General features: G+C 41.9%; 1 protein-coding gene across 3 annotated transcripts; it reads left to right on the top strand.

The window, feature by feature from the left end:
- The first annotated feature begins 1,284 nt into the window (after positions 1-1,284).
- Positions 1,285-23,885, top strand: ADIPOR1 (adiponectin receptor 1). 3 transcript variants are annotated; one of them, XM_044001654.1, is made up of 8 exons: positions 1,285-1,418; positions 13,960-14,194; positions 15,329-15,445; positions 15,935-16,106; positions 17,734-17,920; positions 18,731-18,918; positions 22,609-22,802; positions 22,973-23,885. In XM_044001654.1, the coding sequence occupies exons 2-8, from the start codon at positions 14,054-14,056 to the stop codon at positions 23,099-23,101; spliced, it is 1,128 nt and encodes a 375-aa protein (XP_043857589.1). In that variant the 5' UTR covers positions 1,285-1,418; positions 13,960-14,053; the 3' UTR covers positions 23,102-23,885. The 3 variants fall into 3 exon arrangements, with proteins under 3 accessions (XP_043857589.1, XP_043857591.1, XP_043857590.1); XM_044001656.1 differs by having other exon boundaries at positions 22,609-22,883; positions 22,973-23,111; XM_044001655.1 differs by lacking the exon at positions 1,285-1,418 and adding an exon at positions 1,575-1,624.
- The last annotated feature ends 3,358 nt before the right edge of the window (positions 23,886-27,243 follow it).

Genomic DNA, 27,243 nt, shown 5'->3' with positions numbered 1-27,243 from the left:
CTGGGCATGTGTTGTAATGTGCAGTGCCACATACACCACCCACTGTTTTTCAATTTAAGCAGCTGCCTCAAGGAAGGGAGCAGGTTCCTAGCTTGGGAGAGGGGGAAGAGGAGGGAAATGGGGAGGAGTAGCTGGAGGAGTTGTAGGGTAGCTGAAGTGAAGGGACCTTTTCTGAAGCCCAAGGAAAAGATTATATGCCATTAAATGCTATCTATGTTTGGAGACATTCTTGACATTCTACCTCCTCCCCCTCCCCCTTCTCCTCCTCCTGAGGAAGGTTTCCCTTTTTTGGAGGTCTTAAAGCAAAGGCTGGTGAGATTCTTGTTCACATACAGGTTGAACTAGATCACAGGTGCTTAAGCTGGGGTCTGTGAGGAAAAAGGATGGAGAAGAAAGAGGGAGGGGGAATAGGAGGGGGAAAAGAGGAGGGAACAAGAAGAGGAGAAGGGAAAAGGAGAAGAGGAAGAAGAAAGGAATTAGAAGAAGAAAAAGAAGAGGAAGTCTTTCCTCTTTGGAGAGGAGACAAGGAAAGAGGAAGGAGGGAGAGGAGAAAAGGAAGGGGAAGAAAGGAGTAGGAAAGAAAAGACAGAAAGGGAAGAAAGAAGAAAGGGTAGGGGAGGAGAAGGAAGAGGGGAAGAGAAAAAAGGAGAAGAGGAAGGGAGGGGAGGAAAAGAGGGAAGATGGGATGAGAAGAGAAAGGAAGAAGGAAAGGGAGGAGAAAGACGGGGAGAGGAGGAAGAAAGAGGATGGAGAGGAAAAGGTGAAAGGAGAAGAAGGGAGGGGAAAAGAGGAGAAAGGGGAAAAGAAAGGAGAAGGGAGAAGGAAAGAGAAGAGAAAGAGGAAACAGAAAAGAGAAAGAGGGAAGAAGGAAGAAGAAAGAAAGCAAGGGGGAGGAGAGGAGAAGAAAGGAGGAAGGGGTGGAGGAAAAAGGGGAAGGAGGAAGGAAGGGGGAAGAGAGAAGGCGAGGGGAGGAGGAGGAAAGGGGAGGAGAAGAGAGGGAGGGGGAGGAGAGGGGAGGAGAGAGGAGGAGGGAGGAGGAGGGAAGAGGAGGGAGGGGGCGGAAAAGGAAGGAGGAGGGAAGGGAGGGGGGAGGAGAAAGGAGGAGGAGGGAGGGAAGGGGAAGAGAGGGAGGGAGGCCGAGGAGCCGCGTACAGAAGCCGCCCGGCAGCCGCCGCCGCCGCCGCCGCCTGGTCTCTCGCCTCCGCCAGGCGGAGGTGACGCGGCTCCCTCTCGCGCTCCTTCCGGGGCCGGCGCCGCCGCGTCCCCGGGGGGGTGGAGGCTTCTCCGCCGCTGGGGCCGAGGCTGAGGCCGGCGTCACCGCCCGCGCCAGCGCCGGGGATGTAGCTCCGGGGAAGGCGGCCCCGTCAGAGCCCTCGGCCGCTGCTGCCGCCGCCGCCGCCGCCGCCGGAGCTCGGCCCGTAAGTGTGCCCGGGCCGGGGTCTCTGGGTTCGCCGGGGCCTCTGTGGGTAAACATTTCCGGCCCCTCCCCTCCCGACCGCTCCGCCCCCGCCGTTGTGGTTCCCTCAGCCCCCCGGGGTGTCCCGGTCAGTCAGCCGGGGTAGCTGAGGGGAACCGCGGACACCGGCGCTGGGGAGGTCGGGGAGACAACTGAACCCCGCTAGCTGTGCGTGGGCCGGAGCCGGGGCGCTCTTGGGGGGGGGCTCCCCTGCGCCTCTCCGGGCCGGGCTGCAGGGACCGTCCCCGGGACGCCGTCATCCTTGGGGAAGGCAGCCCCGGAGAGCGAAGGCAAACCCTGGCCCTAAAGCCCCGATTGCACGGACACGTCTTCAGTGGAGAGGAAATCTCTCCCTTCCGATGTTTCAGGTTGAGACATTGGAAGTGCTTCCCCCCCATTTCCTTGTCCTAGAACACGCCTCGATGACTGTGCTGGGCCCCCCTCCGTGCCCCCCTCCAGGGTTTGGCCTCCCGAGGGACTGGGGAAACTGACCAGGCAGATTACTAGGCGATCCGGGAAATGCTGTGGCTGTATTTTATCCAGATGAGGAGGAGTTCTTAACCTGGCATAGGGGAACTGGTTTGTTTGAACGCTGTAATCATTGTATTTCAACATAATTGATTTCCTTTGTAATCCTATGTTGTCTGTTTTGTGTATTTAAAAGCATTATTCAGCGAAGGGAAACTCTTAGGCTTCACCAGCCTGCCTGATCTAGATTTAGCTTTAAGTTTTCGGTACTGGCTTTGACATCTGTAACTTTGTTTACCTTGTCAGGATCTGGGAGTTACCTAAATCAAGAGCGCCCCACTGTGCCACTGTGGTCCTAAATCTAGAAAGGCTAGGAAATACCGGGGTGGGGGTAGGGGGGAGTGGTGGTGGAGATAGACCCAGGAAAGTGGGACCTAAACTACGGAGCATGTCTAGAATGAAGTGATAGTGAGCGATTTTCTTCATTTCCTTAATTCGGGGTAAATGATGAAATGTTCTATGATGAAGCTTCCGGATTTTTTTTTTTTGAGGTTTTGCTACAGTTATCAGTGCTAGAAATTAGACTGTGGGGCTATATCCCTGGGCTTTTGGCTGATAGAATTATCAAAAGAATTGTTTGTGTCTGGTTTCCTCCTATAAAGGAATTTAGAAAAGCAGTTTTGTTTCCCCAAAGGGTGTTGTGTTGGTTGAAATTAGTCTTTAGAACTTGAGTTTCTATTGGAAACTCATCTTAAAGGGAAATCCCTGCAGAGCTGAATCTTAAGACAGGAGACTGCAGATTGGAATTGAGACGCTCTAGTCCCCACGACTTCTAGAATTCCGTAGTTCCCAGGGACTGCAAAATATTACTACATTTGACATTTGACCCAGGAGATCATTACCCTTCAAACTGTTAAGGATCAGGAGTTAGTATTGCCACCCATTAGGCATTCTGTTGCCCCAAACAATCAATCAAAACTCTTTAGTCCAGTGACCAAGATCCTCCATGATCTTGCTTCATGGAGCTTTAGAGAGCTTCTTACCCTACTAACACATGTGCCTTTAAAAACATTTCTTGCGTTTTCTGAGCACTTTAACTTACTTAGAATATCTTACCCTCCCATTTCTCCATTTGCATAGTCCATAAATTCTCTTTCAATTCTAAAAAGAAATTTTGTAGAAACATCTTAGTTTATTAACTGACATGCTACAAACAACTTCTAGACGACCTTCAAAGCTCAGTTTAGAATTCTGCCTTTTCTGTGAAGCTCTTCCTAATCACTCTGTCTGGAAATTATCTTGATCTTCTAAAGTCTCTGAGCTTACTGACCTGCACTAGTTATATGGTTCTTTGTCAGTTTTGTTTATAGATGTAGATGTAGGTGTAGATGTCTTTTTGCCTCATCTAAATTTGTAACTACCTGAAGGGCAGGAACTATATCTTATTCATCTTTATCTCCTGTACATAGTAGCATAAATATTTGTTGATGGAAGATCACATCTACTCCATCTTTTGGGCATAGTAGCTTGATATTTTGCTCCTCCTATAGGACATGTTGGAGAAAGTTTTATTTGCTGACTCCTACAAGGTAAAGCCACTTTAAACCTCTCTGTAATCCTATTATTTAGCTGTTTACCACGAGCCACATACTTGGGAGATTTAAGCAGCTTTCTGGGCAGCTATATCAACAGAAAAGACCTTCTAGCACCTAAGATCTCTAAAGAGTTGTAGGTATTGTAATTGTGTAGATGGAAATGTGAGGGTTTTTTCGTCGGGTTCAGATTCCCAGGGACTTAGTTGGTCACATGTACTCATCAAGGCCATTAACTTTTTATTTCTCCCATATCCTTCCTTACCTACCTGGCCAGAGTAAGACCTTTCCTCAATATCATATTCAAAGTGCGTTCCTCCTGGGCTTCTTGAAGAATCTGTAGTAGAGTGTAAAGAGTGCTGGATCCGGAATCTGAGGATCAGAGTTTGAATCCTGCCTCTGCCACTTGGGATCTAGGCTAGGCATGTCATTTCTCTATGCCTCAGTTTCCTCATCAGTAAAATGAGGGGCTTGAACAAAATAATCTGTAAAGTCCCTTCCAGGTCCTAATCTAAACTTCTATAAACTCATAGAATCTTCTATCTCTAGATCCTGCTTAACAAAATCTCAGCATGTGGCCATTTAATGTTGTTGTCTCTGTTCAAGGCAGTTGAGTATATTGACCAGTTGCATTGGCAGTAAATAGGAAATTAAGATGACTTTTTGAAAGCTAGGTGTGGCAAGCCTCCAGCCAACGAATGATGCTTCCCAATTCAGAGATTGGTAGGAAAGCCAGATATTAATGCTCAAGATTTTGCCTCTTAATCTTCTGTGCGATTTTTAGATCTTTAATCACTATACTCCAAGAGAAAACCTGCGTTATAATGAATATGGGGGGGCGGGGTAGGGCAGGGCCAGTTGGCAGTCAAGTAAGAGATGGATACTGGGACCTGAAGATTACAGAAAGTAGCCCCTTCTTGCTTTCCCATTTCTCTTCCATCCCTTCATGGAAGAATATTAGTCACATAATTTTTGAGCTGAAAGGAACCTAGCAGCTCTCTAGGCCAACTGAGACAGGAAGAGAATCCCCAGGGGCAGCTAGGTGGTGCAGTGGATAGAGCACCAGCCTTGGAGTCAGGAGGACTTGAGTTCAAGTCTGGCCTCAGACACTTGACACTTACTAGCTGTGTGACCCTGGGCAAAGTCACTTAACCCCAATTGCCTCACAAAAAAAAAAAAAGAAAGAGAATCCCCTCTATTCATACCCCCCAAACTCAGCTAGCCTTTGTTTAAAGACCCCTTCCTCCCCAATGAGAAAAAAAAAGCCAATAACCTCCAAGGCAGAATATGCCACCATCATCAAGCCTGAATTTACTACTTTGCAACTTTCCCCCATGTTGCCCAGTTCTTTCTGGGCCAGGCAGAGTACATCTGGTTCCTTTTATTTGTGTTCAGGTGAAGCCCTTCAGTTAAACGCAGCTATCATGTCCTCTCCAGAAGTCTTCCCTTTTCTAGGCTAGCCATCCCCAGTTCTTTCAGCTGATTGTTATATGGCATGAACTCAAGGTCCTTTACCCTCCCAGTCACTTTTCTCTGGCTGATCTCCTCCCTAAAACACAGTACTTCAGATGTGGCCTGATCTAGGCCAACTACAGTAGAACTATCCCCCCTTCCTGGAAAGCTATTCCTTAATGAAGCTCAATATTCTGCTTGCTTTTTCAGCTGCGCTGCCACACTGTTGATTCATATTAAGCCGACAATCTCCCAAAGCTTTCAGATCTTCGTCAAATAACCTGCTATCTCTAACCATGCCTACTACATCTTATACTTATAAAGTTTCTTTTTCTCCCCCAACTCAAATTTAAGACTTGGTATTTACCCCTATTAAATGTCATCATATTTAATTTAGCCCAATGATTTAGCCTGTCAAAATCTGTTATCCAGCATATTGACTATCCTTCCCATATTTGTGTCATCTCAAAGTGTAATAAGGATGGTAGCTTTTCCTTTATCCAAGCCATTGATCAAAATGTTGAGTAGCACAGAGCCCCAGGCAGATCCATCTTACTACAGACCTTCCAAGTAGACAGTGGACCTTTAATATTTAGTTGTGTTTTTTTGAGACTTGGTCTTCCTATCTTGCCCAGGCTGGAAGTGCAGCGGCCATTCAAGGCCCTGTCCTCTTTACTTAGCAGCATGTAAACTTTGACCTGCTCCCATTTTGCCAACCTATGCTAGCAGCTTGGTGTCCCTCTCCTTCCAAGGGGCTTGCCATATTGATGCTGGTTTAAGACATTGATTAGCTTTGGCCCTGTTATATCTCAAAACACCTGAACTCAAGTGATCCAGCAGCCTCAGCAGCATCCACAGAAACAGACTTTAGGTGTGCACTTCCTCTGTCTGACTTGCACCATTAATTATTATACTGTGCTTCTGACTCTTCAGCTAGTCCTGAATCTACCAGTTTTGAGTCTTTCTAATTATATTGCCTCTAACCCACATTATTCTGTCTTTTCCGTAAGAAAGCATGACAGAATTTTTCACATGCTTTGCTAAAAATCTAGATAAAATATATCTGTGGTATGTCCCTAATCTACCAATTTGGTAATCTTGTCAAAAACGGAAATTAGTTAAGTCTGGTATGATCTGGCTCTTTGTGATCATCACTTCTTTTCTATGCATTTATTATTTAGCAATCTGATGTAGACTTTTCCAAGAGAATTCACTTAACCTCTGTCTGCCTTAGTATTCTCATCTGTAAAGTGTACCTCCCAGGATTGTTATAAAGACAAACTGAGGGAGCAGCTAAGTGGCACAGTGGATAAAACACTGGCCCTGGATTCAGGAGGACCTGAGTTCAAATCCCGCCTCAGACACTTGACACTTACTAGCTATGTGACCCTGGGCAAGTCACTTAACCCTCATTGCCCCCGCCCCCTCCCCCCAAAAGACAGATATTTGTGTTAAAGTGCTTTAAAAAGCAGTGGTGTCAAACTTAAATAGAAGCAAGGTCCATTAAATGATTTATAAGGCTCCTTGTGGATAGCATATTGACCTAGAAAAAGTACATATTCACATTAGAGATGTATTTTTAATTTTTATTAGTATGCTGTATTTTTGTGTATTTTTGCTGTGCGGCTGGCATGTTTGACACCTCTGTCTTCAGTGACCTAGAAATGCTAGCTATTTCCCTTTTTTGAGAATGGACTCATTTTCTCTTTGCCAGTCTCTCTCATTCTTTACAATCCAGCCACTAGCAACCCCAGAGGCTCAGCAATCACCTAGCACTTCCTTTAGTATCTAAAGCTGCAGTTTATATGGCTTTGATGACTTGCAAGCTCCTAGTTGCCTATGATTCCTCTCAATTCATTAGCCATTTTTGTTCTGTCCTTTCCAGTTCAAAGGTCATTGTCCTTGTCAAGAGAGACAAAAGCAAAATACAGATTGGGCAGCTTTGCATTTTTTCTGTTGTCATCAATCACCATTTTAGCACCCCAAGTATTGGCCCTTTTCCCTTCTTTGGTGTTCCTCAGTTCCCCAATACAGTTTGAAAAACTAGCCCTTCCCCCCCTTAACTTTTTTTTTTGGTGAGGCAATTGGAGTTAAGTGACTTGCCCAGGGTCACACAGCTAGTAAGTGTTAAGTGTCTGAGGCCTGATTTGAACTCAGGTCCTCCTGAATCTAGGGCTGGTTCTCTAACCACTTCACCACCTAGCTGCCCCCCAACCCTTAACTTTTAAGCCATTTTTTGCTCATTCTGAGGTATATCAGGGCCCAGTATTGTACTACGCCTGTATATTTATCCTTTACCTGCTCTGGCTTCCATCTTCCAAGCCTGTCTTCTTATTCTTTTTTTAATAAAGATTTATGTGTTATGGAGTTTCCTATGCTTTTAGTAGGGAGTGCTTTTTCCATGAATTCTTCAGACAACTGCCTGGATTCCTCTTCCTCCTCTGGAAGGGAGAGCATAGATCTTGGAATCTGGAAGGCCTGACTTCAAATTCAGCCTCTGACACTTACTATCTGTGTGACCTTGGGAGAGTTACTTAAGCTTTGTCTCCATTTCCCCCTCTTGTAAAATGGGGATAATGATACACCTACCTGGAAGGGCTGTCGATCAAATCAGATATTTGTTAAATGCTTAGGACAATGCCTTGCATACAGTAGATCCTTAATAAATGTTTATGTCCTTCCTTGGAAATGTTTCTTATGTTTTTAGAATTTCTTCATGAGAGCTTTCTATCTTCCCTGAGCTGCTTTATAGTCTGTATCTTTTTAATCCATAGGAACTAGGCAGTGTGGTGCAGGATGTAGAAAACACTGAATTTAGAGTCTTTGGACCTTAGCACGACTCCAGGTCTGCTTTTATCACTTCCTTTTTGGGTGCCTTTGGGCAAATCACTTAAAAATTCTGGGCCTCAGTTTCTTCATCTTATAAAATTGAGAGAGTGAAGTAACTAGATGGTTTCTGATATCCTTTACTACTCTAAATTAATGATCCCCTGTAATCTTTGAAAGGCAAATTTCCTTCATTCTGTGGAAACAGAACCATGAAGGTTGGTGGTTCGAAGAACCTGGCTGAGCTAGTTTTGTGTCCCTAGGGGGAAAAGGTTCTCTTCCTTTCCTGAGTATAAATGCCCTCCTGCCTCTGAAAGCTTCATAGACTAAATGACCTGGAAAGCTTCTTTGTCTCAAGAGAGGATTCAGCTCTTCAGCTGACTGGAGAATTAGAAATCTAATCATTGATAAGTCTATCGAAAAAATAAACAAGAAAGAAGTTTAAAGAGATGAATAGACCTTTAGAAAAGTAAAATATAATAGACCTCTGGAGAAAATTAAATGGGAATAGAAAGAAGTATACCTTTTTCTAAGCTGAATATGGCACCTCACAAAAATTGACTATGTATTAGGGCATAAAACTTCACAACCAAATGCAGTAATATTAAATCTATCCTTTTCAGACCACAGGGCAATTTAAAAATACATTTAATAAAGAGCCGTAGAAACATACTAAAAATTAATTGAAAACTAAATAATCTAATCCTAAAAAATCATAGAATCAATCATAGAAACAATCAGTAACAATTAAAGAGAATGACAACAATGAGACAGCATACCAAAATTTATAGGATACAGCCAGAGCAGTCCTTAGGAGAAAATTTATATCCCTCAACATGCTTACAGCAGTAAAATAGAGAAAGATCAGATTGATGAATTGGGAATGCAACTAAAAAAGTTAGAAAAAGAACAAATTAAAAATCTCCAATTAAACATCATATTGGAAGTCTTTCTTGAAAAATCACAGGAGAGATTGATAAGATTGAAATTAAGAAAACCATTGAACTAATAAAATTTATAACTGGTTGTATAGGGAAAACCCCATAAAATAGATACACCATTGGTTAATTTTATTTAAAAAAAGAATGAAAGAAGAAAACCAAATTACTAGTATGAAAAATGAAAAGGGTGAATTCACCACCAATGGAAATTAAGGCAATTATTAGGAGCTATTTTGCCGAATTACATGCCAATAAATTTAAGTCTGAGTGAAATGGATGAATATCAGCAAAAATATAAACTCAGATTGACAGAAGAAATAGAATACTTTAGTTCTTTAAGGAAAAATCTCCAGGACCAGGTAGATTTACTAGTGAATTTTATCAAATATTTAAAGAACAATTAATTTCAACATTATCTAAAACATTTGGAAAACCAGACAAAGGAGTTCTACCAGATTCCGATACTTAAACCAGAAAGAAAACCATAAGCTAGTTTTCCTAATGAATATTGACTTAAGAATTTTAAATTAAATACAGCAATATATCATAAAGATCATACACTCTGACCAGGTGGGATTTACATCAGGAATGCAGGGTTGGTTCAGTATTAGTAAAACTATCAGCATAATTGACTGTATCAACAACAAAAATAAAAGACATGTTTATCTCAGTAGATGCAGAAAAAGCTTTTGACAAAACACAACATTCATTGCTATTAAAAACATTAGAAAGCATAGGAATAAATGCAGCTTTCTTTAAAATGATAAGTAGTATCTATCTAAAACCATCGGCAAACATTATTGGTAATGGGGACAAGTGAAGCAGAGATGCCCATTATCACCATTGTTATTCAATATTGTACTAGAAATATTAGCTATAACAATAAGACAAGAACAAGAAATTGTAAGAATTAGAAGTCAATACTATCGCTCTTTGCAGATGATATAATATACTTAGAGAGTCAAATAAAAGACTGGTTGAAATAATTAACAACTTTAGCAAAGTTGCAGGATATAAAATAAATGCATATAAATCATTAGCATTTCTGTGTATTACCAACAAAATCCAGCAGCAAGAAATAGAGAAATTTCATTTAAAGTAACTGTAGACAATATAAAATACTTGGGACTCTACCTGCCAAGAGGAATAAATGCAGGAACACAGAAAAAACTTGTCACACAAATAGTTATATTTAAACAATTTGGAAAATATCAATTGCTCAAGGATATGCTGAGTCAATATAATAAAAATGACAATTCTACCTAAATTAATCTACTTACTCAGTGCCATACTAATCAAACTACCAAAAAATCATTTTATGGAGCTAGAAAAAAATAACAACAAAATTCCTCTGGAAGAACAAAAGGTCAAGAATACAGAGGAAATAAATGAAAAAAAGTAAAGGAAGGTGGCCTAGCTATACTAGGACATCATACACAGTAACAGCAATGTCATATGTATATAATGATCAACTGTGAATGACTTAGCTTTTCTTAGCAATGCAATGATCCAAGACAGTTCAAAGCACTTATGATGAAAAATACTATCCACATCCAGAGAAAGAACTGATGGAGTCTGAATGCACATTGAAGCCTGCTCCTTTTACTTTATTTTCTTGGGTTTTTGTTGTTGGTTTTTTTTGGGGGGGGGTGTTTTCTTTTGCAATGTGGCTAATATGGAAATATGTTTTGCACACATATACTCTGTATAAAATTGCTTGCCTTATGAAGAATGGGAGAGAGGAAGGAAGGATAGAGAATTTGGAACTCAGATTTTTTTTTTAAAGAATGTTAAAAATTTTCACATGTGATTGAGAAATAAAAATAAGAAAGAAAGAATAATCATTTCTCTGGCCCGACAGAGGTTTTTCTTGTACTTAACTGAGCAGCTTTTTTGTCTTAACTACTTTCCTTTCTCAAGATTTAAGTCTTTCCCAGTTAAAAAGCTCATTGACTAAAGAAACTTGAACTTGGGAAATCCCATTAAAAAATGTAGCAGCTGCACCAAAACACTGAATATAGATCAGGAAAACTTGAGAAAAGAAAGGGTCATCGTGTTAGGTGCAGCTGCTTTAGAGGAGCTTTCCTCCAGGACATGGAAAATCTCTAGAAAAGAAGGAGAGACTATTCCCCTAGTTCTAGTCTCAAGTCTCACTGCTGCTTTTTAGACTGTGGAGCTGGTTTGGGGGGATAGAAGCCAGAATAATTTGCTTAATCACCTGGTACAATCTATTCCATCAGGAGTGTAGCTGTGCAGTGTTCAGGTGTTGGATTTGGGTTTCCTTTCACTTGTTAGATCTCCAATGGCCTTCTCTCTCTGTGCTGTCTTTGTTGTCACTCTGTAGAAGACCAAACAGAACTCTGGATTTTGCATTTAGGGACGAATTGACTTTCCATTGCACATACTTGTGTGTATGACGACACACCTGTTATGTTAATGACTTGGCTTGTTGCTGGTTGTTGTTAAACTGAGAATATTTCTTCAGAAAGGTTTACAAAACCACAGGACCCAGCCTGTTTGGGGAGAAGAGAACTGAAGGCCTAGAGAAAAAGGGTCTGGAAGCCAAAAGAAGAGAAAATAAAAGTAGAGGAGAATGAGCAAAACTTGGGACTAGAAGAGCCAAGGGAATAAATTAAGATAAAGAAAGAGCTAGACATGAATGACTAGGAAGAATTAACCAGATCAAAGGAAAGTAATGAGCGCTTTTACCAAAATTAGACTTTATTCTGTTCACCTGTGAGCACCCACCTTAAAATTCGTCCCCGTAGATTGCTTGTCACCTCTTTCTAGTGAAGTTATTGCAGGACTATGTGTGCTGAAAGTTGTTCTTCCACATACTGCCTTTTATTGTAGATATGTGACTTGTCTTCTCTGCTAGATGGTATACTGCTTAAGGACAACGTCTTGTAAATCTCTGTTCTGCAGAAAATAAATGCGTTACTAAATGTGTTGACTGGGTGGGAGTAGAAATAAGAAGTCATTTATTCAGGGCATCCCAAAAGTCTTAATGCGGTTTTAAGTATTTTTAAAACCGCACTAAAACTTTTTGGAACACCCTTTATAGGCACTTTACTCTCAGCAGATCTATGTAGTAGAAGTAGTGTTCTTATCGTCATTTTACAAATGAAGGAATTAGGCAGTGTGGAGGGAGCTTTGATCTAATTGGGAAAACACTGGATTTGGACTCTTTGACTTGGATTCAAATCCCGGCTTTGCTCCTGTGTGACCTTGGGCAAGTTGCTTAACCTTTCTGGGACTTTCGAGAAGTTCCCTTCAAGGTCTCTTGCACCTCTAAATTGAAATCCTAGACTCAGGTTAAATGACTTGATAGTTAGGCAGAACAGGATCTTTGGTTCCTCTGTTAGAGCCCCCAGGGCATCCCGACCCCCCCCCCCCCCCCCCCCCCCCCGTCTGTCCTGTTACCCGCCCTTGATGGTATGGGAAGCAGGTTTGAAGTGTGATCTCTGACAGTCAGGAAAGAGACGGAAGTCACTTGCTAAGAACATATAATCACAGCCCTAGAAACCAGTAACACATTTCAGCCTTTTTCTGAGGCAGCTGATTGATGTGGGCCGATCTTGAGATTCTCGGCTCTCTCTCTAAGATGCCTGGAACTCATTTTGATTGTTTTGGGTGTCAATGGTTTTTTTGTTTTGCTTTAAGTATGTGAATTTTTTTCTTTAGTATTTTAGTTTGAGGAAGTTTCTGGTTTGTTACATGCTGGTACCAAGGAAGAGATTTCCCAATATTTGTTTCCTCCTAACATTGGTTGTACTTAGGAGGTTTTTGGGGACCTGACCTGCTGTTTCCTGTTCTCCCAGAGTTCCTCTCTTCTTGCAAGTGTGTCTTTTGTTTTGCACATTTTATTTTACACATTTAAATTCAGTTCAGCAAGAATAAGTGTCATTACTACCAGAAAGGGGTCTTTTGTAATTTTCTTCTTTTTTATACAGTAAAATAAAACAGTAGCTTTTTAAGGTTTAGATTGCTTGTTTAAAGCAGTATTTGGGTGTTCTGTATATCACACATGTGTTGAAACTAGAAGTTTGTCCTTGCCTGAATTTAGCATCATCCCAAAGTAATTAGTATTAATTTGTAATTAGTTTGGAGCTCAGTGATTCATAAGGTAGTAAAAAAAAAAATTAATCACTTTCCTTCTGTTTTCATGTCCAGTCTGCATATCCATTCACATGGGAAGTAAGAGACCTTTTGATTTATTTGTAATACAGGGAAATTTGAGGTGATTGTGGGATTTTTCCTGGAAAAAAAAGTAAGGTTTAGGTTACCTGAAAGTAAGGTTTAAGTTTTAAGAAAGGATCTCTTCATTTGTTACTGGTGTCTGAATGGACTCAGGCTAAAAGTATGCCTTGGAAGTGGTCAAAGGAAGCTATTGAAAAGCTGGTTGGGTCACTGTGTGTGTGGCAGAGAGTAACTGGGAGATGCTGCCCACTTGACTCCAACTTCCTGCTTGTAATAAATTTTTGCTTGCTTATGGGAGTGGGAGGAGGCTGGAGGGTGATTGTTATTCAGGATTACTTGTTTTTGTGATTGCCAAATCTAAATTATCATCTTGTAATCGCCAACTGTGTAGACCTCCCTTGGAGATAAACTATTCTGAGCAGTTGGCCACAAAAGAGAACTTTTTATATGGAAAACAGGTATGGCTGCTCATTTATAATAAAACAAAACTGAATGCATTCGTTACTTAGTTCCATTTCCAGCTTTGGTTGTCTTGGTTTCAACTTTTTTGTTCCTTATTCTTAAAATCTAGCCTTTCTTTGGGCTGGGTGGCCTTCTGAAGTGATGTGAGAGAATCCTCTCCTAGGGAGAGAGGAGATAGCAAGCAGCACTTCTGTGGTGACAGCTCTGTCTGTGCCTTAAGCACAGATCTTTGGCTAGTGCATAGATGTTAGGCTGTCTGCCCTCTCTGAGGATTGGTGGAACTCTCCTAAAGGGGAAGATCATCTCGGGAAGACTTAAGAGAGAATTCATTTAAAGCTAATGACGCTCTTCTTTCTGTCCACCTGGAGGTCAGACTGGCTCTAATCTCTCCCCTTGTGCTGGCTTTGAAGAGGACTGGCCTTTAGGAGGCCAGTGAGTGAGGATTGTACAGCCGGGCATGTCACTGCCTTCTGTTCCATAGTAGACTACATCAGACTGGCAGAATGACACTGTGAAAAACAGAAATGGCTGACCCCCTTTCTGTTTGTGTGCCTATTCCCAGGGTCTACCAGCAAAGGGAGATCTCTGCCCCCTGGGACTGGCAAGCTTCAACTTTCAACCACGCTGAAGCTGCTGCTGGTGGGGGTGCCAACCAGATGTCTTCCTGCAAAGGATCTGCTGTGGGCCAGGGCAATGGGGCACCGGCCAGTAACCGAGAAGCAGACACAGTGGAGCTCGCTGAGCTAGGACCCCTCCTAATAGAGAAGGGCAAACGGATGACTCCCAATTCCACCAAAGTAAGTGACTTTCCTGTACTTGTTGCCTTGAATGTCAGAACTCTGTCAGATTCCACTCTTAAGAGTCTGCAACTTTATTCCAAGGGGAGAGACCAAACAGAAAATCAGCTCATGTGACTTAACTGAATAATAGGAGAAACCCTGGGAGGAAGGTGTCCCAGGTGGGGAGGCTCTAAACACATAAAAGGAAGGGTGTTTTACCTTTGGCGTTTGTGTGTTCTTCTGTTGATTGCCTGGGTTAAAGACTTCTTTAATGCTGATTCTGGTTGTGCAGCCAGTTCTGGGGGCATTGTTACCTAGCGTTGTGGATACCACGTTTGAGATGGGATTTCTTTAAAGATTAGGCCCCATCTGCCATTTCAAAATAAGACGCCTGAGAGTCAAAAAATCTGGGGTTGGCTTGAGTTGGTGTCTGCAGAATTGTTTACGAAGCATAGCTTCTGAAAGGAAAAAAGGTCTTTTAAAGGCAGTCTCTTGTTTGGGTTGAGCATCTTGGAGTAGGGGTGGCAGCATATGCTGTATTTAGAAGAAGAGTGGAGGACCCCAAGGCAGAGTGTAGCCAAGCTTCTTAACCATTTTAGGGTCCCAGATCCCTAGGGTAGGCTGGTGAACACTTCTCAGAAAAAGGGTTTTAAAATATATAGCAAAAACGACATAGAATTACACAAGAAACCAATTATATTGAAATAAAGATGCCGGGTTTTTTCCCACCCGGGTTCACAGACCCACTGAAATCTATCTATGAACCTCAAGTTAAGAACCTCTGCTATAGAAAGTAGCAGGAATTATCTAGGCTTAGGATAGAGAGGACTGCCCCAATTCCCTAGTGCCTCAAAGGACACCCTGTGGCCAAACTCCTCTCCATAGAGTCTTCAGTTTTCTGTTTAATAAATAAATACCTTAAGCTCAGTAGGGATTAGGCTTTGGGGAAAGAGGCCATGTGACCCTTTGTAGTGGGGAGGATATGCTGAGATTTAAGCTTCTCTGGTCCTGGGTAATGTAGGGGGTGACAGGTGACAAGCTAGATACATCAAACATATTCAAAGTAATTTGTAATAAACCATAGATATTTTGTTTTTAAAATAACCAAATGAAAGTAATTGACAGATGAACCCTGAGTTTTCTTTACTGCAGGTTGAAGAAGAGCAAACATGTCCAGTACCCCAAGAAGAAGAGGAAGAGGTGCGGGTGCTCACATTGCCCCTACAAGCTCATCATGCCATGGAGAAGATGGAGGAGTTTGTATATAAGGTGCTGGACCGGGGTGCTTGTCCTGAAGTTGGGGAATAGCCCATGGGACAGGGGAATGGGGCAGCAGATTTAAGAGGTGACCCGATTGCAAGCATGTTCCGTTTGTATATATGTGTGTTGTTGGGGTCGGGGTGTTGCTTTTCTTTTTTCCTTTTTTCCCTTCTTTTTGAAATAAGTAGATCAGGGAGAAGGCTGGCTGGTTAGACATCCAGTTAATCTGCTGCTGCATGTGCCTGGTACAGAGGGCACTTTCAAAAGACAGACTATTCCCACTAAGAGCTGGCTGCTACAGCATATCCAGATTAGCATGTGACAAAGCATGGAGATTCAGAGAGAGAAAATAGATTTTTTTTTTTTTTAGGAGATTGGGCAAAAATGTGGATCAGGATTCTGCCAGCTTCATTCAAACTTTGCTTTGAATCCTGCCCACAGAGGGGCATCAATCCACAGGAGCTTGCCTAGAAGAAGCATATATATTGTATATTTCAGGTATGGGAAGGACGCTGGCGAGTCATCCCGTATGATGTGCTCCCTGACTGGCTAAAGGACAATGACTACCTTCTACATGGTCACAGACCACCTATGCCTTCCTTCCGTGCCTGTTTTAAGAGCATCTTCCGTATCCACACTGAGACGGGCAATATTTGGACCCATCTGCTTGGTAAGTGGTAGAATCAGAGGGTAGAAGGTATGACAGTTCGACCTCTCATCTCACAGAAAATAGAGTTAGAGCTGAAAGGACCTTAGACACCATCTATTCTAACCCTCTCATTCTACAAACAAGTCAAGGCAACAAGCATTTATGAAGTACCTGCCATGTGACATTGTCTGTGCCAAGGACTAGGGATGCAAAAAAGAGCAAAACCGGTCCGTGCCTTTGAGGAGCTCCCAGTCTAATGGGGGAGACAACCAACACACAACTGTATACCAACAAGCTATAGACAGGATAAATTAGAGATAATCTCAGAGGGAAGACACCGTCTTTAAAGGGGATCAAGAAATCCAACCTTCTTGTGGAAGGTAGAATTTTAGCTGAGACTTGAAGGGAGGGATAAACTTAGAGTTGGAAGATGGAACATCTTTGCTCACGGAGCAAAAAGGAGACCAGTGGCACTGGATCACCAAGTATGTGGGGGAAAACAAGGAAGGGTAGGAAGGGCAAGATTATTAAGGACATATATTTGATCTTGGAGGTAATGGGGAGAGACACTAGAGTTGGTTGGATTGAGGGGGTGGGCTGACATGGTCAGGCCTGTGCCTAGAAGATCACCTAGGTAGAAGATGAACTGGACTAGGGAAACACATGAGGCAAAGACCAACCAAAAGACGATTTCAGTAGGCTATGTATGAGGTGACCAGAGTGTCAGAGGATAGAAGGGCAAGTATGTTTACAAGAGATATTTATTGTGAAAGTAGAAGTGACAGAACTTTACAACAGATTGGTTATGGGAGGTGAGAGAAAGTGGGGTGTCATGGATGACATGTAGGTTTTAAGTCTGGATGACAAGGATGGTAGTGCCCTGAACAGTAATAGGAAGGTAAGGAAACTGAGACCCAGAAAGGTTCATAGACTTGCCAAAGACTGCACAGGCAGAGCAGTGTCTAAGGCAGAATCGAAACCAGCCTTCTAATCCTTAATCCCAGTGCTCATTCTACTGGATCACTCTTCATTGACTCAAATGCCATTCACATGGAGCACCTGGAAACAAAATTAAATAGAAGGCTCTCTCACCAGCGAGGGAACAAGTTAAGGGCTTGATTTCAGGCTGTCCCTGATTAGTTGACCCCTCTGTCTTTTATATCCGGGGAATAAGAGGTGGAAGAGACCATTTTGACCAAATGGTCTCTTGAGGGGACACAAGGTTGAAGTGTATATCCTTTCTTCTAATCCTTCATGTTTTAAAACAGAAGGTTTGGGGGCAGCTAGGTGGCGCAGTGGTTAAAGCACCGGCCCTGGATTCAGGAGTACCTGAGTTCAAATCCGGCCTCAGACACTTGAAACTTACCAGCTGTGTGACTCTAGGCAAGTCACTTAACCCCCATTGCCTGCAAAAAAAATAATAATAATAAAATAAAATAAAACAGAAGGTTTAAGAGAAGTAGCTCCATTTGGAATAGTGTCTTTTTTATAGAATATTAAGAAAAGGGAAGTTCTTCCCTGAAAATTTAGGTGGCCAGTCCCCCAGCACGATGCTTAGATCATGTTCTTTCAGACCTTTTCTTGTTAGAGAGAAATGCTCCACACCAGAGAGACCCATGCAGGAATTCATTGGTTGTTCTTCCCACAGGTTTTGTGCTGTTTCTCTTTCTGGGAATCTTGACCATGCTCAGACCAAATATGTACTTCATGGCCCCTCTGCAGGAGAAAGTGGTCTTTGGGATGTTTTTTCTGGGTGCTGTGCTCTGCCTCAGCTTCTCCTGGCTCTTTCACACCGTCTATTGTCATTCAGAAAAAGTCTCTCGGACATTTTCCAAGTGAGTCAAAAGACCATCATTAGTAAGAGGCCCCTGAACTTCTCTCTCCACCTAGATGGCAGCACTAGTTGCCTGCTTTGAGTGCCACGGATTCTTCCTTGCTGCTAGCAAGATTGGCTAAGGGTTGTGGGGTAATGACTCCTTTTCTCTAGCTCTTCACAGAAATGTAGCCCTGTCAATGCACAGTGCTTTTATTATATAGTTTTCTGCCTGCAAAGTCTGACAGTGCCATCCATCCCTATGTCACTCAGGCAGCTTACCCAGACCTTGTCCCCAGTGATAATTTAGCCTTCTCCTGATCTTGTCCCTAAGAAGGGTGTGGTCATTTCTGTGTTTCCATCTGTCAGTGCTCCTTCCAAGTTTTATCTCTGCTGCCCATACACTCCTAGAACCACCATGTGTCTGTCAGTTCACTGACATACTCTTTCTAACTCTCCAGTGTGATTTTTTTTCTTAATCTTGTTTTTTAGGGCTAAAGGCCCTATTTTCAGAGAGCTGGTAAAAATATACTCAGATCTGGCTGGGTTTGAGCAGCACCCATATGTTTGAAGCACCCTCTGGATGGATAAGGACGATAGTTAAAAACTAAATTTGGGAGTCTGGGTTCTTTTCAGTCTAAGACAGAAATATTACAGCTTTTGGAATTTTAAGGAATAAGAGTTGATTGTATAAAATTGGGAAAAGGATGAAACTAGCCCAAAGGGTTAGAGAAAATCTAGAGATAGACAGAAAATACAACAGGTCACATAGCAAATACAACACTGGCATTTCTCCCATTTGATTTATCTTGTCTTTCTGACTTGTTTTTAGATTGGACTATTCAGGGATTGCTCTACTGATCATGGGGAGCTTTGTCCCCTGGCTCTATTACTCGTTCTACTGCTCTCCACAGCCACGGCTCATCTACCTCTCCATTGTCTGTGTCCTGGGCATCTCTGCCATCATTGTGGCCCAGTGGGACCGTTTTGCCACACCCAAACACCGGCAAACAAGAGCAGGTGAGGCAGATATGTTATAACCCCAGGAGAGCAAAGGGTCCTTTCTTGGACTTAGGAATCCCAGATGAGCTCTGGATCTACTTTTAGAACTTTGAAACTAAAATGAATTTCGGGGGCGGCTAGGTGGCGCAGTAGATAAAGCACCGGCCCTGGATTCAGGAGTACCTGAGTTCAAATCCGGCCTCAGACACTTGACACTTACTAGCTGTGTGACCCTGGGCAAGTCACTTAACCCCCATTGCCCTGCAAAAAAACCAAAAAAAAACCAAAAAAAACAAACAAAAAATAAAATGAATTTCTAAGACAAAGTTCAGTACTCCTTTGAAATCTGGTAACGGACAAGTGACCATTATTCATGATAAAGAAAATAAATTTTAGGGTTGGGGTTTTCAGTCCAAGATAGAAGAATTGTACCTTTTGGAATTTTAGGGTGCTGAGATTGGGAAAAGGATGAGACCAGAAACAGTCCAAAGGGTGATAGGCTATAGTGGAAATGTAGAAACAGACAGGAAATATAACCGGTCACATGGCAAAAGAGACACAATTCTCCCATTTATCTTGTCTTTGTGACTTGTTTTTGTTGTTCAGTTGTTCAGTAGTGTCCAGCTCTTCATGGAGTTTTCTTGGCAAGGATACTGGAATGGTTTGCTATTTCCTTCTGTGAGATTTAAAATTGGATATTAGATCATAAATCTCCCCTACTTAACCTTTCCCTTAATTTATCTCCCAAACTAGTAAATGGAAGAAGCTTTTGGTTTTCTAGATAGACCTTTTTATTTATTGTTATGGTAGTCACAAGGTGATGTTGATTAGAAGGATAGGAAAGTAGAAACACAATACAAATCGTCTTAAGTCTAAGCTTAGTCTATATTCCTTATAAAAACTCACCAAACCGAAAAGGCCACCTTTGGAGAGAGAGAGTCTGTGCCGTGCCATCAGGAGTCCCGCCAAGCAGGCAAAAGCCTCCCTTCCGTTCTCTCCACCCCAGAAGTCCAGTCCCGCAGGCAGTCTGACGTGCGTGAAAATGTGTTTAATATTAGTAGGAATTTTATGCCTGCAGTTGAAATAAATTGTAATACCATACTCACAGAGAATGGAAGGGAGGCTTTTGCCTGCTTGGCGGGACTCCTGACGGCGCGGCACAGACTCTCTCTCTCCAAAGGTGGCCTTTTCGGTTTGGTGAGTTTTTATAAGGAATATAGACTAAGCTTAGACTTAAGACGATTTGTATTGTGTTTCTACTTTCCTATCCTTCTAATCAACATCACCTTGTGACTACCATAACAATAAATAAAAAGGTCTATCTAGAAAACCAAAAGCTTCTTCCATTTACTAGTTTGGGAGATAAATTAAGGGAAAGGTTAAGTAGGGGAGATTTATGATCTAATATCCAATTTTAAATCTCACACTTCTCCAGTGGATTAAGGCAAACAGGTTAAGTGACTTGCCCAGAGTCACACTGCTAGTAAGTGTCTGAGGCTGAATTTGAGCCCAGGTCTCCCCCTGACTCCAGGCCCAGTGCTCTATCCACTGAGCCACCTAGCCGCCTCCTGTTTTGAGATGTGTTAGATTGGACCATTCAGGGATTTCTCTGTTGATGGGGAGCTACTAAAATAGTTTAGGAGGATGAATATGCCTTCTTTAACATTCTTGATTTACAGTAGTAAGGAAAAAAAACATCTCAGAAGGCCAAAAGGTTAAAATTAATGTACCCAGAGCTGGTTAGAGAACTTGGCTATAATCCGGGTTCCAGGAACAAAAATGTTTGAAAGCAAACATTGGTTAACTGCTGTGGCAGCCCTATAGCTAAACCTTTGTGTCTTGTCATTACCAGAAGTTACACCAGCAATTATCATCTACCTGCTTAATGATTAGTATTCTTAAATAACTTCTGTGCGTTAACTCCTCCTTATTGCTGTTTGTATAGATCTTCCAGCCATTCTCCTTTGTTTGAAGATAGATAGCCTCCAGGATATCAGCCCTCCTAAAGCTCCTCCTTTTTCTGGAGGAAGTGATAACGCCAGGCACAGCCTTTTTCTGTCCTGCATTTGGCAGCCAGGTGACCTACTACTGACTGGAGTTGGCCAAATCCAGGAAATCTATGTCCTATATTTAACAATTGGAGAGTGACTTTGGGCAAAGCACCTAATATTTACATCCCTGGGTTTCTGAACAGAACAGTCAGAGAGGAGACAAAAATACTTCTCCCAATAAGGTAAAGAATGTGTCTCCTTGGAACTCCTCGAAACTTGGAACTCCTCGAAATGTAAAATGGGTAATTTTGATGACATTAAATTGAAAAGGTTTTGTACAGATAAAACCAATGTAGCCAAGATTAGAAGGAAAGCAGAAAATGGGGGGCGGAGGGGATTTTATGTACAATTTTTCAGATAAGGGTCTCCTGTCTCATATGTGGAAAACTTTGTCAAATTTATAAGAATATGAGTCATTCCCCAAAGGATATGAATAGGCAGTTTGGGGGGGGGGTTTGTTTGGTTGCTTTTGGTGAGGCAATTGGGGTTAAGTGACTTGCCCAGAGGTCACACAGCTAGTAAGTGTCAAGTCATTGAGGTTGTATTTGAACTCAGGTCCTCCTGACTCCAGGGCTAATGCTCTATCCACTGCACCACCTAGCTGCCCCTGGGTTGTTTTTTTTAATGAAGAAATCAAGACTATATATAGTCATATGAAAAAATGTTCTAAATCCTTGTTGATTGGAGAAATGCAAATTAATACAACTTTGAGATATCATCTAAACCTCTCAGATTGGCTAAAATGATAGAAAGGGAAAATGACAAATGTTGGAGGGGATGTGGAAAAATTGGGACACTAATACACTGTTGGTGGAACTGTGAACTGATCCAACCATTTTTGAGAACAACCTGGAATTGTACGCAAAGAGTTATAAGACCGTGTATACCTTTTGACCAAGCAGTACTACTCTTAGGTCTGTTTCCTAAGGTGATGGGGTGGGGGGCCCTTGGGAAGAACTTAAATGTTCTAAAATATTTATAGGCCTTCTCTTTGTGGTAGCAAAGAAATGGAAATTGAGAGGATGCTCATCAATTGAGGAAGGCTCAACAATTTGTATATGACTGTGATGGAATGCCACTGTGCTATAAGAAATGATGAACTGGTTAATTTTAGAAAAACATGGAAAGACTTGTGTGAAATAATATAAAGTGAAATAAGCAGAACCAAGAGAACAATGTATACAGTAATAGCAACATTGTTTGAAGAATAATTTAACCACAAAGGACCTATGAAGATACTATCCACACTTCCAGAGAAAGAACTGATAAATAGAATATGCATAAATATGCATAGTAGAGTTTTACATATATTTATAAATCTTTGTCAGTGGTGGCCTTCTCTTGTGCAGGGTGGGGAGGGAGGAAGGGAGAGAGACAGTTTGGAACTTAAAATGTAACAAAAAAGAAAATTAATAAAAAAGAAAAACAAAGGGCATCTAGATTTGCCCCATCCAGATTTACTTTGAATACAACTCTTCATTTTTTTCTCACTTTGTGTGTGTGTGTGAAATATATCACCCAGTACTCATCTGCTAACTACTATTGACATTTATAGATTTCCACTGTAAGATACCAAGTGAAAATCCTTGCACCTAAATAGATACTTTATTGGTAAAATGACACATAGTATTTATTGTATGTTTCCTTCTTCCCTCAGGAGTGTTCCTGGGACTCGGTTTGAGTGGGGTTGTGCCTACCATGCACTTCACCATTGCAGAAGGCTTTGTCAAGGCCACAACAGTGGGCCAGATGGGCTGGTTCTTCCTCATGGCTGTCATGTACATCACTGGAGCTGGGCTATATGCTGCCCGAATCCCTGAGCGCTTCTTTCCTGGCAAATTTGATATATGGGTAAGGACTGATTCCTCTAATCATTGCCACAGGAAGTAACTGCTCTCAAAGCTAAGTAAAGGGTCTTGAGAGATAAAGAAGGTAATTAGTTTTTTAATCAAAAACATCTTTCTTTACATCCAAACTGTCTGTGCCTTTAACCTAAAAGCCTCTCTCTTTCCTTCCTGTAGTTCCAGTCACATCAGATTTTCCATGTCCTGGTGGTGGCAGCAGCTTTTGTCCACTTTTATGGCGTCTCCAACCTTCAGGAATTCCGTTATGGCCTTGAAGGCGGCTGCACTGATGACTCCCTTCTCTGAGTCCACCTACTACAGGGATAGGAGCTTCCCAAGTGCTTTTTAAAAAACTATTTCCTTGCTGAAGTGAAAGGAAGACTTGAGTTGTCTGTTTCTGGAAGAAACCTCTTAGTAAATTCCATACCAACTGAGCCTCAGCCCACTCTTACATCCTGTGGGCTGTCAACTCTCAATTTCCATAGCTAGGACCAGAGGAGATGGCCCAAGTCATCCCTCTCCCTCCTCAGAACAGCCGCCAGTCACCTCACAGGGACAGTATTTTGAAACTCATGTTGAAAATCCTTTCCGCTCTCCTTTCTCCAGGCATTTTGGAAACAACTAGAGAACTGGGTCTCTTCAGAAATTCTGTTTCTGGAAGAAAGTTGCCCCTCATTCCTACTTTGTATCCTGGCTTAGAACTGTCCGCTCTTTTCATAGCACACTTTTGAAAACCACCATAACTTGGTCTAAACTTTCCAGGGCCTGGATCTGCATACACAGCAGTAGGAACAAAGCCACCCACTTTTTACCAAGCTGGCTAATCATGGAAGCGTGTCCAGGCTTCATCTAACTCGTTTTAATTCCCCCACCACGACCGTATCCCCCCAGCAGAGTAATGTAAAATTAAAGTGAAAGAAAATATTTAATATTTAATACTAAGCTTTAAAAGGGAGCCCTGTTATCATTGCTGTGTATCTCAGTGCAAAGACTATGATTATATAAAGAGGACATAGGGTATTTTAGGGGGAGTTTAGGGCCGTTAAAATCTTATTGCCTAGGGTTGTCTAATAAAGAGGTCATTCCATGCCTTCCTGTGCCTTTTTGAAAAGCTAAACCAGCTTCTACTGACCAGGTAGTGCAAAAGTGGTTGCTGGTGCTTTAGGGCTTAAAGATGTGTTGTTGCTGGTGAAACAAGCAAATTCCTTTGAAATGACAGAATCATAGACTATAAATCTGAAGGGTCTAGTCCAGGGGTCAGCAAACTACAGCCCCCAAAATGAAACCTGTCCTGAGCCTCTTGCCTGGTGAGCTAAGAATGTTTTTTTACATTTGCAATACAATAAAACTTTATTTAAAAATAGAAAAACCATTCTTATCTCTCAGGTACAAAATACAAAAACCAAGGAAACTGAGCTCCTGAGGTCATACAACTGAGCTAAGACTGGGCCTGAAGTGTTCTGACTCTAGGAATTTCTACCTTATTAAAAACCTGAAGCTTATAGTAATACCTCCATTTCTCAGTGCCTTGTGGGAAAGATGCGGATATTCAGAAGCCTGGGACAATATGAAAACGTTGCTTTGATCTCTTTCCTTAGAACTTTGATCAAAGGGCCTAATCGGTAAAGTTGAGATTTGCCTCTTTTCTTTATCCCAAACCCAGGTAGTGGTGTTAACAAGCTAGTTTAGCCAGAAATGGGGCAGCAGTAAAAGAAAGCAAGGAGCCTAGCCTCTGGAAGTAGAGATTTGGATATGTGTATTGCTCTGGTCATTTTAAAACTACTACCTTTTGATAAGAATGTAAATATATCCTGGAACTATGTTACTAAGTGGATAAGAAGATCTTTCCAATACCCCCTAGGGAAGGCATTACTGATTTGTGTCCAGCAGACTTGGAAAAACACAAATATTCTAGCCAGCTGATATGTTCTAGCCAGAAGCAACTTCCAGGTCCCCAGCCTGGCTAGTGATGGAACCTCCCAATAGCACCTAAAGAGGTGAACCAAAGGCTCAAGTTTCAATTAAATTCAACATCTAAGGCATGAAGACTACCTAAGGTTGACCATTATTTTGTGGTGTTCTCCAATGATGCTGAGCAGCCAGGGAACAACAGGAAAAGGATTGGATGGTGGGGGTAACTCAGGACTGAGATAAGCCACGACCTTCAGAAAGCAGGTCAGAAAATAGGAACATGTATAAAATGTCCCCATGGCTTAGAGATCTAGTACATACCCAAACTGTCACTGAATGTTACACTTAAGATCTCATAGGTTCCTTCCAGCTCTGTGTCACTTGACGTCATCCACAGGCATTAAGGACCTATTTGTGCCAGGTACTGTGCTAAATGCTAGGGATACAAAGAACAAAAAAGTCCCTGTTCTCAAAAAGCTTACATTTTAATGGGAGAGACAATGTGCAAACAACTAGGTAAACAAAGCTATATATAAGCTAAACTGGAAGTAATTGCAGAAGGGAAGGCACTAGCATTAAGGGAAATTGGGGAAAGCTTGTGAGAGAGAGAGAGATTTGAACCAGGACTTAAGGGAAGCCAGGATACAGGGATAAGGACAGAACAAATTCTAGGTATGGGAAACAGCCAGCAAGTTACTGGGTCGAATGTGGAGAGTAAGGTATGAGAAGATTACTATGGTAGGATGGGGCGAATTTATGAAAGGCTTTAAAAGCCAAACAGGATTTTATATTTTATTTTGGAAGTGATAGTAGAACCACTGGAGTTTCTTGAATAGAGGGAGTGGCCTGGTCATACCTTCACTTTAGAAAGATGAATTTGACAGCTGAGTAGGGAATAGGCAGGAGTAGAGAAAGACTTGAGGCTAGGGGACCAACCAGAAGGCCAAGGCAATAGTTTAGGCATGAAGTGATGACAGAGTACACCAGGGCACGACCACTGGGTGGTGTCAGAGGAAAGAAGGGGTCATATACTAGAGATATTGTGATGGTAGATTTGACAGGACTTGGCATCATATTGGGTAAGGGGAAAGGAGAAGATAATAGTGTCAAGGATGACACTAGGTTATAAGCTTAGGTGACTGGGAGGATAGTGGTGAGCTGAGCAGTACTAGGGAAGTCAGGAAGAGAGGAGAGCTTGGGAAGGAGTAAGATGAGTGCAGTTTTGGACTGTTTAAGCTATCTATGCGACATCAAATTCAAGATGTCTAATAGGCAGTTAGAAAAGGTACCAGTAGCTTCTTGTTTACTGGAAAGAAGGAAGCTTGAAAAAAATATGCTGAGCTATGCTCTCTGTAGTTTAAAACTCCCTAATTTCAGCAGCCAGAGTTAACCAAAACCCATCCGAGTGCTTTTTAAGAGGAAATATGAAAACAGAAACATATGATTTGAGATTAGTGACTTGGCAGCAAGAAGTGAGGAACACAGATAATGGACAGGTTCTGCAAAACTGGTTTCTTCCCTTTAACTTTCATGAATGATTTAATATATGAAGAAACAATTTGACCAAACTATTAATAATGGATAAAATAATGAATTGAGTAACCTCTTCCCCCTTAATAGTATTTTTTTCTGATTACATGTAAAGATAGTCTTCAACATTAATTTTTATAAGATTTTGAGTTCCAAATTTTTCTCCCCTCCCCAAGACAGCAAGCAGTCTGATGTTATACATGTACAATCATGTAACCTGTTTCACAGTGAATCAGGACTGCTCCATATATTGCCACTAAATTCAACAAATATTTACTTAAGCATCTACTAAGACACAAGATTCTACAATGTACAGCTGAGAATGCAAAGATCAAAAAAATGAAAACAATCTTTTGCCCTCAGGGAGCTTGAATTCTACTGGGAGATACCATTGTACACAGATGAGCAAATACCAGGTTGCATGGTAATTTCAGGAGTAATAGAGTGCTAGCTACTGGATGGATCAGGAAAGGGTGTATTTAGGAGGTGATAAGTACTAACTATGTGGGCAGTGCTTTGAAGTCAGTTAAGGGTTCAAAGAGAAGTGAGGAGGGAGATATAGGGGACAAGTAGAACAGAGAATAATGGAATACTTGTGAGGAATAGACCAGCTTAGAAGTCAATTTTAACTGCAAAATCAGTGAAGTGATGCAATGGATAGAGCACTGGGTCTGGAGTCAGGAAGACATGAGTTTAAATACAGCCTCTCATACTCACTAGCTCTGACTTTGGGCAAGCAATTTTAACCTGTTTGCCTCAGCTGCTTCAACTATGAAAAGATAACAATGACACCTACCTCCCAAAGTAGTTGTAATGATAAAATATCTATAAAGTACTAAGCACAGTGCATGTAGAATAGTAGGTGCTGTATAAATGTTAGCTATTATTATTCTTTAAAAGTCCTGTAAAGGTAAGGTGAAAACAAGATTGTGGAAGGCTTTTACATGCCAGGATGAGTATTCTAGAGGCAGTAGGAAGCTGCTGAAAACTTTGGGAGAGGGCTGTGA

The sequence above is a fragment of the Dromiciops gliroides genome, chromosome 4 (assembly GCF_019393635.1).
Source record: "Dromiciops gliroides isolate mDroGli1 chromosome 4, mDroGli1.pri, whole genome shotgun sequence".
Lineage (NCBI taxonomy): Eukaryota > Metazoa > Chordata > Mammalia > Microbiotheria > Microbiotheriidae > Dromiciops > Dromiciops gliroides.
Note: the sequence above shows the minus strand (reverse complement) of the source record. Positions and strands in the feature narration are given on the sequence as shown.